A 12590-nucleotide genomic window follows, 5' to 3' on the forward strand; every position below is an offset into this window, starting at 1 on the left:
TTGTTCTGGCAGATTAGTTCAGCTGGTGCCAGCCAGTAAGAGAGGCACCAGTTTTTTGTGGTTATGAGTCCAATTCTCTTCAAAGCCTCAGGCATACCAGCCCATTTCAGTGCTTAATGTTTAATGCATGAATCAATTAATGACCCATTTCAACTAATTTACTTTTCCAGAAGAGGATGAGGAATGTGAGGAGACACCAACCTCAGAGTCAGCAATCTTAGATAGGTTGCTGAATCCCCTCTTTAAGGAGATCAGCACTTTAGATACTATGGTGTTACTTATATGAGAGTAATGGATGAGATACTGAAAGTCTAACTTCAAACCCTGACTCTGTTCTTCATTCTATGCCTTAATATCCTCATCTGTAAAATGGGGATAGCAGTACCTACTATTTAGAGTTTTTTTCTTCAGGAATTAAGTAAGTTAATGCTTGTAAAACTATTATGATTATTACTTAAACTTAGAATATTAAAATGGTTTCATTTTCTCCAGCAAGCTGGGTAGGTAAGTGTATCAGATTGGTGTTCCAGGCAATTCACTGTTAACCATGGAAACACCATTTTATCTTTCTTGACTTCATTTTCATATCCAGGGTTTTAAACAGTGCTTTAGAACTGTTTAGTAAATTTGTTCATTTCACTACATCCATAAGATGGTCTCAATGGATGTAGTGAAATGAACAAATTTTAAAATGAGAAAAACCTAACACGGCACTTCCCAACAGAAGTGTGTGGTATTTAGGAGATGCAATTGGGCTATATCATTAGGAAAGTGAAGAACATCATTCCATTTGGTGAAAAGAATTATCAAGACATCAAACTACACCAAAAAAATAACTTCCTTTACTGTGAAAGTCAATCCAATATCATCTCTGACAATAGTGGACTGAAACGAAGGCCTAATTAGAAAAACAGATACACATTTATTTTGTACAAGGCTGCTGTCAGTGTCCAAGAGTCCCCAGCATGACAAACTCGCACGAGGGAGGGGCTCAGAAGAGCAGGAGGGAGCCCAGCAGCAGCTCGCCCTGGCCAAGCAAGCGGCTCCGCTGCAGGCCACGGCCCTTGTTCTCCGCCTTGACGCGCACTGTCAGGCGGCGCACTTGGTCTTCCGTGAGCCCTTCAAAGCAGAAGTCCTGGTCTATGGAGAACTTGCCGCTCCGTCGCAGCACCGAGCTGCTCTGCTTGAGCGTGGCGCCCAGCGGCTGCAGGATTAGGCTGATGCGGCAACCAACCGCACGTGGCTCGGGGGTACCTCCCGCCAGGCCTTCGGCACGCAGCAGCCTGATGCGGAGGCGCCCACTATCCAGGCAGTACTCGGCTGCCAGGCGCAGGACGCAGCCAGCGCAGTCCAGAGCCACATTGCCCTCGGCCTCCAGGAGCTTGGGCCGTGGGCCCGGAGCCGGCAACTGGCACACCGGGGCCAGAGCTGTGGACTGAGAGGTGGCGCCGCCCTCCTCCTCTTCGTTCCGGTTGGAGACTGAGCGGGCGCGAGCCAAGCCCCGACTCCTCCGAGCCTTTAACGCACGGCTCAGCAGCATGTTGGGTGCTTGCAGGAGGCGGCGACCGCAGGGCCTCGGGCAGATAGCGTCCCGGGGCGGACAAGGACAGACAGGTGCCGCGGCGGGAGCTACGTCCTGGGCTCGCAGGAACAAGCCGGGGACGTCTCTTCCTTCGTCGCGGCCGTAGGTGTGCGCCTTGGGTCGGGGCACTGGCTGGGCGGCGGGCTGCCGCTGGAGCTCCGCGGCTCCGAGATCCCCCAGAAAGAGCGACTCCTTGCGGCGCGTGTGCGGGCTCTCCAGTAGCGTGCAGAAGCCGTAGGCGGTGAGCGCGCGGGGCAAGTGAGGGAGCGAGAGCGCGGCCTGTGAGCGCGGGTCCCAGTCCGTGAGGCCAGCGCCCTCGTCAATCGCTGTATCTTCACCCCAAGAATTCCGGAGTGTAGCCAAGGCCAGGTTGGGCGCAAGTCTTGGTGGGATGCAGAACTCCGGGATACGGTCGGGAGTGAGCACGTTGGCACAAGCGGTGGGCGAGCGGGCCCTGGCACGCCGGGACCTACTCAGGAGAAGCCCCTCTCTGCTGCGCAGTAGCCTCTCCAGACACCACATCTGGTGGCAGGTGCCTATCCCCTTGACCCTGTGCTAGAGATAACCTGCAAGCACAAATGCACATCAATTGACAGCGAGCCCAGCAGAGTCCCGCAATTTCTGTTGCGGTTTTTCTACTTTAGGGTGTTTTGCCCAGCCTCCCGCCACACAAGACAAATTTCATCTCTCTCCCTAATGCAAACTATTTTTCAGTGATTGATTGAAAAACAATCATTTTCCCTGTCCCATCTCAAATCCATTGTCAAATACACTTAAGGAGCTTGTTGCTTTATTTTTCCTCTGCTGTTGCCTAACGCAAGACAGAAATTCTCAAAAATGTTAGCTTCTAACTTTCGTCGCTCTGTCCTCGGTGCCAAGAGGTGCTTTGCTCTGTACATTCGTTTCCTGAATCCTTAAGGAACTATTGCACTCCAATCATCAGCTATAATTAATACAGTTTTCATCCCCTTCAGGAAACTGTAGTCCGTTCTCCTCTTTTAAAAGCCCAAATCCTCAGGAAACCGCTTCCCCGTCCCCTAGTGGAATTAAGCACGCCGCTGGGTCCCCCTTATGTACCTGGAGTTCAGGGTCAGATGGTTCCTGCAAGGTAGCCTCAGAGAAATTCAAAGCTCCCGCGGCGGAGTTCAGCACCCGTGTTCAAGGACAGCTGGTCTGAGTCTTTATACCCGCGGTGGAGCGAAGCTGCCTGGTAACCTGATGCCAGGCTCTTCCGTCCCTCTGCCACGTGGCTTGGATTTGCTAAGCATATTCTTTCTTCTGCTTGGGGTGACGGTATTCTCGGCAACCCTGAACAAGTTCGTTTTCTCACGATGCTCAAAAGGATTAAGTCTTGACTATATCGCAGAATTATTGTGAGGCTCAATGGACAAAATGAACGTGAATGCATAGAAGCTCCCTACATCCACTTTTCAAAAGAAGACCAGCGTGGGGTTTGTCTTACTCTTACCTAATACCCTTTTCCAAATCCAACCATCCCGTTGCCCAGGTTTCGAAGTTCTTTATTTGTTTTCCGATTTTCAGTTCTGGTTTTAGATGATCTTTGTTGATTTTAAATCACTATGATTTTAGGGGGAAGATATGGAAACATTCCATATCTTGACCTGGGTGGGGTTACAGGGGTGTATCCTTGTGTAATCTTCTAGTGTATACTTGAGATTAGACACTTTACTGTATAATACTTCAATTTTGAAAAACCAAAACCTATTTCTTAAACCATGTGTGTTGATCTTGGATTAGAAAAATATACTGCCAAATATATGGACTGTTGGAATCATCCTTTAACTTGTGCCTATTCTGTAAGAGAGCGGATAGCTTGGGCTGAAAAGAGATCTGAGGCACTTTGTTTAGGGTCTGGCTGTATAATATTTCTAAGATACTGCCTTGCAATTTTTTTTTCTCAAAATAGTATTGTATGAAGTAAACTGAATTCATGCAAAGGGGACTTAGGGTAGGGCATGTGTATTTTGTTTCCAGCACATACAAGCACTATACTAGATAATTTACATAGTTTCTAGAATTGTCATAGAAACCCTGTGACTTCTGATCATCCTTGTTTTATAGGTGAAAAACTGAGTTTCAGAGACGAAATAATTTGTCTATGGTCACAAAGTGGTGGGAGATAGAAGAAATAAATAATACCTACTAATGGATAGTAAATGCATTTTTTGGAGGTTAAATTCATACAATAATAAAAAAATACTATGCACCATGGCAGGAACATGACAAACTGCTAAATGCATAAAAGCAGTGATTATTAATGATGAAGACAGCAGGAATATTGTATAGTGGCCAAGAAAATTGGGTCTGAAACTATATCTGATTTTGATTCCATGATAGGTGGGTTACTTAATCTAAGCTCAAGCGTCAAGCATTTACCTGTAGCCTTGTCACAAACATGAAATAATGCATATGAAGGGTTTGACATAAAGCCTGTCCTTCACAATGTCGGATATACTTATTATTGCAGAAAAAAATGTTCATTAGTTCATTCATTCATTCAAAGCAGTATTTATTGAATGTACCCTGGGTTCTAGCCACCATACTGGGCAGGTGGATCCAGGCTGCACCAGATCATATCAGTTATGTACATTCATCAGAAGAGGAGTGAAATGATGAAGATAAAATACTTGAATTCCAAATAGCTAAGGCAGATATGAGAAGAGACTATTGAACACTATATATTTAATCTGGGAGGCAAAATTGGAAGGTCCCTGGGTTTTTCATGCCATTGGCTAACTACTTCTTTGTCTTGATATCACTTCTACTCCTGGTCAAAATTCTTGGGTCAGGGAAAAATCTGTGGGAGATTTATCAAATTATATGCTTCAAGGCCATGTGTATGTGTTCTGACTCAACTTTACTCAAGAGACAAAATACTGTTAGTTCTGTAAGAGCACAGTGTCTTTGATTAAAATGATGAACACAAATCATAGTTCACCGTCTGAGTTGGATAAATTGTTAATCAAGTTCATAATCTGTTTGAGTCCAAGTTATAAAATGGAGTAGTAATATATACACATAAGACTGTTATGAGGGCTAAAAAGGTATGAAAATGCTTGATGGGTAGCAAGTACTGGCTAACAGCTGCTATTTATAATATTATTATTATACACATTTGCTTAGCCAGGGATTAGCTGATTCACACAAAGATTCCATTAAAAACATTTCTCTGCCCAGCCAAGCAAAGAAGATTTGCATTTTTTTTTTTTTAACAATTCACCTTCTTCACTTATTCCTTAAGTAAGCATTTCCTGTACAACATTTCCTGAAAACAGCAGAGATGTGCCCTCATGTTCCTGGTCCTCTTTGACCACATTAAGCCTTATGTTTCACTTAACAACATGAAGCTACCAATACTTGGGAGGATGGTGTAATAAGGTCAGGCCAACTGCCTGGAACACACAAATCTACTCAGAGGAAGACTGTGGTTGTTCTGAGCTTACAGGTATAGCCATAGGAACATCCAGTAATGGAGATGAAAAACAATTCTGTGAAGTGAACATAAATAGATTACACATCATTGAGGCTAGTGGTTCTTCAGAGTAAAAGAAAACTAAACATTTAAAAGCAGACTTAATGGGAAGGGGGAGATTAGGAGAGATTGGTGAATGAGTAAAATGTAAGAAAGGAAGCACAAGTTGTAGTGTTCTATGGCACAGAAGAGTGATAGCTAACACTAATTAATGCGTTGCATATCTCAAAATGGCTAGGAGGAGAACTTTGAATATACTCACCATAAAAAAGAAAACTGATTAAAAAAAGTTTAAGGTGGTGGATGTGCTAATTACCCTGATTTCATCATTTCTCAATGTATGTATTAATCAAAACATCACTTTGTACCTCATTAAAATGTACACTTACTATGTGTCAATCAAAATTAGAATAAAACAGCAGACTTACAAAAAGAGTACACAGATTGGGTGTTAAGGAAAACAAGAAGGGAGTTTACAATTAATAAAATAACTGGTGTTTTAACTCATAAATCTGATCCAACCCAATAGAATATAGAACTTGGAGCCCTGGAACAAACATCTTAGGAGTCAAGACATGGGGGTTTTCCTGGCACTCAGTGTTTCTACTTGTCCAATAAAGGGGGTGGATTAACCAGATGATCCTTAAATTTCCCTCTGGTGCACATACTGTGTTACCCACCCCTGTGCTTTCTCCTAGTTTCTAAGTTTTGTTTTTCTTTTTCTTCTCCTCCTTCCTCTCCGATCCACTCCTGGCCTGCTCCTTATTGTTGTTCTTTTCTTTTTTCTGGCAGTACTGGGGATTGAACCCAGGGGCGCTCTATCACTGAGCTACATACCCAGCCCTCTTTATTTCTTGAAAGGAGGTCTTGCTAAACTGCCCAGGCTAACCTTATACTTGCAATCCTCCTCCTACCTCAGCCTGTAGTAGCTGGTATTACAGGTGGGTACCATGCCCAGTTCCTTCCTAAGTTTTCATATAGTCCATTCTCTCATGTCTTGTACTCTACCTTTCTCCAGTATTTCCTTTAGTTTCTAAATTCCCCTTTTTTCCTCTGAAACCCATAGAGTTGGTTGGGGAATGGGGTATGGGTGTGTAATAGTATGAAGTTAATATTTCTTTTAACAAAATTTTAAGAGTTATTAACTTTTAAACCATCCCTTACTTTTGACTTTTTAAAAACAGAAATAACATTTTACTAATCTGCTTTCGCTGTTCATTCCTCACTGCAGTAATTACCTTTTTGTTGTCCTTCGCATTTTTTTTTTTTTTTTTTGCAGTGGTGGGGACTGAACCCAGGGCCTCATGCATGCCAGACAAGTGCTCTACATAGTGCCACACCTCTAGCCCCTTCTCATTCATTGTTCTTAAGTTAGACTGAAGGTAAGAACTATAATTACTAGAATGTTCATTTTCTTCAGTTAGCCTCTGCATCAAATTTCTTTTGGGTATGTTAGGGTACTAGTGGTGTTTTTTGACATTAGTTTTGTTTTAAATTGGGACCATAAATTGATGATTTCTGCAGGCATATACAAATTTATCAAAAACAAGCCCAAAATGGAAAACGTTAAAATTTAAAAGCTATATGGTAAAGTTTGTTTGTACTATTTGACAATAACATTATTTGTACTAAAGTTTTTGAGCTGACTATTCCACCTTGAGAATTTTTACTCTGCCTTTTGCCTTCAAAATCTCTGAGAATTACTAATAGCCTGGTAATGATTAAACTGAATAATTATTGACAGAGGGAAGGGTGGCAGTGCTTTAGGGAAGGTAAGGAAATCAATACTTGGTGTGTATTTTGGGTAACTCATTTAACATTCCTGAGCTTAATTTTTGTTCTTAATGGGAACAATGCCCACCTTGCCCTAATAATATAAAAGTTTTAACTAAAAACATAATGAAATGGAATGAAGCATATAAAAGCACACTTATGTTACTCTCTCAAAACTGTGAAGTAATATAGAAGTGTAAAGGATTAATATAAAAGGCATTATTAGCATTGCTCACTTCTCCCACAAGATTATGTTTTCTTTTTCACTTCCTTGACCATGCCATGCTGCCTGTGCTGGCTTTCATATTGTCTTTCACTGTTATTCATACATCCTTGCATTGGTTTCTTTTTTTATGGTACATGCCTTATCTGAACAAGACTATATTTTTCTTTACATTTGCCTCAGTGTACAGTAAATGTGAACGTACAAGGGGAGAGGGATTATTAAGGAGTATGATTAGAAAGAATTTGGGGATAGATTGAATAGGGTGTTCTAAACACTTTATTGGAGATTTTTGAGTAGGTGACTAATTTGAGTTTATCTGTGATGGAGAAATTCAGTCAGAAAAGATTGGAGAAAGGCAAAACTGGAGGCCATTTAGTAGGTTAACTGTTCAGCTCATGGGGAATACAAGAATTTAGAAAATATGGCAAAAGCACAATAGACAGGCTGTTAATAGATCGTACATGAAAGATGGAAGTCCAAAGTGCCTTCTAGTATTTTGTCTGTGTGTCAGCAAAGAAAAACAAATGGTGAAGGTTTTGCTTTCTGTCAAAGTGGAAGATAGAAGTAGATGCTCATAGTACTGGCTAGTACTATGGTTCTTTGTAGCTGTTTTCTTCAGAGAAATTATTTTTCTTTTAGGTCCAATACGAGCCTAGGATGTTCAAAAGCAATACAAACACAGTCTTTAAGACATGACCTCTACCTTGTAGCAAAGCATTTAATAAATGCTTGCGGCTACAAGTAATCTTTGTTTGTCTTAGGTTTCTGTATGCTGTACTGCAACAGTTTTTTGAAATATACTTAAGTCAGAAATCCTCCAGTTCTTTAAGGAGAACTGGTTTTGGGGGGGGGTGTTACATTTCATAGGGTGGAAAGTCCTTGCAGTATAAAAGCTGCGCTTTGAATATCTTGCCACAGTATAAGAATTCAATGACAGAATGGCCAAAATGATATATAACAACATGCAACCCAGAGTTAAAGAAAAAAAAAAAAAGAACTACGTATGATCTTTATTTCCACGCATATTCAGTTCCCCTTCTATCTGCCATTTGGTGCGGTTTTGCCCCTCCTCCTCTGGCTTTTAAATTATTAAAGTGTGTTTTCAAGAAGAAAAAAGCGGAGGCCTTGCAGCCGGCGGAATCAGAAGCTAGCAGGATAAGACCTCGTGGATTCACTCCGCCTGAAGGTTGGAGGAAGGGGTGGTGGCTCGGGACACACCCAGAGCGGACCACAGGCCCAGGAGCGCGGGGACCAGCGACCCGGAGCTGCTTTCGCCAGTACTGTGGGCTCCGCGGGGCCCAAGGTCGGCAGCAGAGGCGCTAAGGCAGAGCGGTTACGTACAGGTCCTTGAGCTCCTTTTTCTTCTCCAACGTCCTCCTCTCATACAGGCCGCTAGGGCACGGTGGACAGGATCCGCGTGGAACATGCCTCCGCTCGCCGCTCGGGGGTGCCTGGAGGCGGTGGCAGAGGAGTCCGGCCAGGCCCACGTGCTCAGGCGGCGGCGGCGGCGGCGCGCCTGCGCACGGGCGAAGTCACGCGCGCGGCGGAGGGCGGGCCGGCGCTGGAGGGGCTGTCATTCGCGGTGCGGGTCGCCGCCCTCAGCTGCGCCTGGCGGTTCCGGCTCCTCCTTCTCCCTCCGCTACGGCCCTACCATGGTGTTTGAGTCGGTGGTCGCGGACCTGCTGAACCGTTTCCTGGGGGACTATGTTGAGAACCTGAACAAGTCCCAGCTGAAGCTGGGCATCTGGGGCGGTAAGCGCGAGGGCGCGGGGGCCCACGCCACGGGCTCCCGTCTTCCGGCCCCTGCCCAGGCCCTAGTCCCAAGCTGCCCGAGACTCTGCTTCACAGGGCTCTGGAGGGGCCCCAGGTGCGACAGGTGCGGGGCGCAGGCGGCCTATGCCTGCCGCCACCTCGGGCTCCGGGGGATGCACTGGAGCTGGTCCCCGCTTCTGGAGTTCCCACCTTTCCGGTCCCTACTGTCGCTGCCCCGCCCACTTCGGGGTCCCTTTTGGCTTCACAGTATAGAAAAAGCCGCGTCTGCTGGTGGAGTGACCGTGGTCATAAACGCTGTCACCAAAGAAAAAGACATTTTTCTCAGTTATCTTCCTTACCATTCTAGGAAGCGGGAACTGGATTTTTTTCTCTACAGAATAGCAAGGTTTGAGGGGGGGTTTGGCAGGGGAAGGTCATTAAGAAGCAAGGCATGTCTATAGGGACTCTTCCTCTTAATGCTTTTGGCTCCTGAAAGTGATTTTTTTCCCTCTGAGTATTTTTTTCTTCAACACGAAGAAGACTTTCAGTTTCGTGTGGAAAGCATGAGAGATTCAAGTCATAAGCAGCAACATCATTAATTAGGTGCCTGCTTGGTTTCATGCCCAGGGATGTATTGCCAACGTTTTATCCTGGAGATTAAGTCTATACAAGTAGATAATGAGTAGTATGCTTGTGCAATTTCCAAAAACATCATTTACACAAAATATGTGTTAAGCTTTGGAGATGCTGGGAATATGTTCTTACTCTACACGAGAGCTGGGTATTTTGCCAGCTTTGGGGGAAAATCCGAAAAACGGCTCATATGGATGAAAGTGCTTTTTATTTATTCAACGAATATACCCTATCTTAATAGGTAACTCCCAGCCCAGTTGCTGTTCAGCACTAGAAGTATGGCTAGTGCGAATTGGGATGTACTCCAAGTATAAAATACACACTGTGTTTTGAATATGAGCATTTCTCTAAGCCAGAAAAAGAAAAATGATGCAACAACTCATTACTAATTTTTTATGTCAATTATGTGTTGTAATGATATCTGAATATATTGGGTTAAATTAGATATATTATTTAAAATTTTGTTTGCCTTGTTTCTTTTTACTTTGTTTTTTAGCCTGGCTCCTAAAATTTATGGTTATGTATGTGGACCACGTATTAGGCAATGCTGTTATAGAACCAGGAGTGCTGCTCTGAATTGTATGGGAGCCCAGTTTGTTTTCATAGGTTACTAACTCATCATTTGATTGGTTCACTGGGGTTTGCCCAACAGTACATACTTTGCTTAACCCCCACCAATATAATGTAAAAGAAAGGAAAATGAAAGCTACATTTAAGGAATTAAATACCCAGTGTCTTTTGCAGAAATCAAGTGTTTTCTTCATAATATGGATGGCAATGCCAATTTTTTCTTGTAGGTTGTAAACATTTGAAATCTGAAAAAGCACTTGGTTCTAGGCTGGTTAGTGTGCTGTGATATACAAGCCATTTATCTCATGAGCCTTAGTTTCATTATCTTAATTTAAACTACAGGAAAAAAAATGTTTTCAAATTTTGAAAAGTTTGAATCATACCAGACAATATGATAGTTCCATGTAACTTCTATACCAGTTTTAGCAAGCAATAATATTGTGCTATAATTACCCCTGAATTTTAAACAAAGAAATAAAATGGTTAGAGTCTAAGATTCTTTCATACAAAATCTTCTTTGAAATTAGAGGTTTTACTAGGTACCATCTGAGGGTCTTTCCAGTGTCAGTATTCTGTGATTCTGACTGTAAATGTTTTTACTGTGACATTGAGGATAATACTGTCTGAAGATTTTAAACTTTTTTTTAGAATTGAAATTAAGGTACCCTGATTTTATGTAATTGTTTCCTACCCACCCCAAGCTTGGTAGCATCTAGGAAAGGAGACTCTTTTTCATCTTGTTCCGCCTGCCCCCCCTCAATCAGTATTAACTTATAGACCTGATCACTTCTTTCACATATTGTGTCCAGTGTCCAATCAGGGATTCCCTCAGCTATCAGCCCACATCTCTGGGTCTATGAAGTTTTGCTACCTTTAATTTTTGTAGTTGCTATAAAGAAAGTGAGTAATCATGAATTTTTACAGTTATTTCTCAATATATTGTCTTAATAGCTGTAGTTCCTCTTAAAATATAAAGGCACATGTCTGTGTTGGGTTATTTCTGTTCTTTGAAAATAAGGTGAAGAAATTTATATTAAATGTTTTAGGGCAAATAAATGGGAAAATTAAAAATTGATAAAATAGTTGGTATTTGGGGAACTGTGGTGTTAATAAGGTTCAAAAAGAATTTACCATTTTATATAGTTTTACTTGAAAACTATTTACATTAGCAAAATAAGGTTTACATGTTTGATTTTTCAGTTTTTTTGTTGAATTTTTAAGTCTTGAAAAAGAAAAATTCATCCTGTAGAACTTTCATATACTGATATTATTTTTCTTTGGTTTCTTTGGAGATAAACGAAATTGATGTATCCAGGATATAAAACATTGATACTTCCTAATTGGAGTGCCTAGTGTAAGACAGTGGTTTTCAATTAGGGTGACTTTGCTCCCCAGGGAGGGTATTTGGCAATATCTGTGACATTTTTAGTTGTCACACTGTGGGCAGAGGTGTGCCACTGGCATGTGGATATACCCCAAGGACACTTATGAACATCCTGCAGTACAGGGGACATTTCTCTGTAATGAAGAATTATTCAGCGTCAAATGTAAATTGGGAAACCCTGGTCTAATGGGAATATGGAATGTTTTTTGCAATTATAGGCAAGCTGGACATCTTAGTAAGAAGTGAAGAATGGATTTAGAGGAAGTATATATTATTCTTATGAAATATCTAACCCAAAAGAAACAGATGTCTTTAAAAGTTACTAAAGGGTATCATCTCAGTAAAAATTCATAATATTTTCTTAGATGATCTCAGGAAGTAAATATTGTGTTACCATAACTTGAAAGATTGTGCTGTGTATACATTCATACACATATAGCATTCACAGTGAAATCCATATTTAGGGAAACATTGCAGAGTGAGAAGGATGGAGCAAATTTTTGAAATGTCTAGAATCAGATGTACACTCCAGATACTGCTATAAAATTGGAGAAGCAAAAAAACAAAAAACAAGCAAAAGCACCCAAACGAAATAACCAAACCCCCTGCTATTTTCTTTTTATTTTATCCTTAAATAAAAAAATTAATGCCAAATGATTCCGCTGAATTGTTAAAAATGATTTAGGCAGAATGCTCTTTTAAAAACTCTTCCTGTTGTAGAAAAATGAGGCCTTGATTATTTATTGGGGTAACTCAGGCAATACATTTTAACTCTGTAAGCCTCAGTTTCCTAACCTATAAAATGGATATGTAACACTGTAATATAAATGAAGTGAAAATCCTTTGTAATTGTTAATATTACTGATAGTAGTGATGGAAACAGCTTTATTTGTTCTTTTTTATTTTCACAAGTCTGTTTCTTTTAACTACAGATTTCTGGGGTTTTATATTCAATAGTTGTAGAGCTAACAGTACAAATCTAAACATTTATTATCCCTGAAATTTCTTAAATAACCTATTTGTATTTGAATTTAACTTAATACTTATATTATTTACCAGCTGCTTTGTAAGTTAGATTTTCAGTGGTTTAGAAAAGTGCCTGATAGGCAAGTGTTGCTTATGCAGATAGGAACGTTTATCTAGGTTTTTGTTGCCCACAAGCTGGTACCAGGAGATA

At 41.5% G+C, this 12590-nt stretch overlaps 2 protein-coding genes across 8 annotated transcripts in view; one reads left to right on the forward strand and one right to left on the reverse strand.

The window, feature by feature from the left end:
• Nucleotides 1-820: 820 nt before the first annotated feature.
• On the reverse strand, nucleotides 821-8683 carry LOC101968084 (C2 calcium-dependent domain-containing protein 4A). Its single transcript, XM_040275295.2, has 2 exons — nucleotides 2660-8683; nucleotides 821-2148 (listed from the first exon to the last, which is right to left on the reverse strand). Exon 2 carries the CDS (start codon nucleotides 2102-2104, stop codon nucleotides 992-994), a length of 1113 nt encoding a protein of 370 aa, XP_040131229.2. The 5' UTR covers nucleotides 2105-2148; nucleotides 2660-8683; the 3' UTR covers nucleotides 821-991.
• The window catches only part of Vps13c (vacuolar protein sorting 13 homolog C), a 180383-nt gene continuing 176399 nt past the window's right edge, over nucleotides 8607-12590 (forward strand). For 3 of the 7 annotated variants that reach the window (XM_078049526.1, XM_021727159.3, XM_005316641.4), the window contains exon 1: nucleotides 8607-8826. In XM_078049526.1, the coding sequence (XP_077905652.1) occupies nucleotides 8727-8826 (100 nt within the window). In that variant the 5' untranslated portion in view covers nucleotides 8607-8726. The remainder of the gene's footprint in view (nucleotides 8827-12590) is intronic. The other 4 variants (XM_021727149.3, XM_040275775.2, XM_005316639.5 and 1 more) reach the window with 2 other exon arrangements.

Source organism: Ictidomys tridecemlineatus, chromosome 5, assembly GCF_052094955.1.
Source record: "Ictidomys tridecemlineatus isolate mIctTri1 chromosome 5, mIctTri1.hap1, whole genome shotgun sequence".
NCBI lineage: Eukaryota > Metazoa > Chordata > Mammalia > Rodentia > Sciuridae > Ictidomys > Ictidomys tridecemlineatus.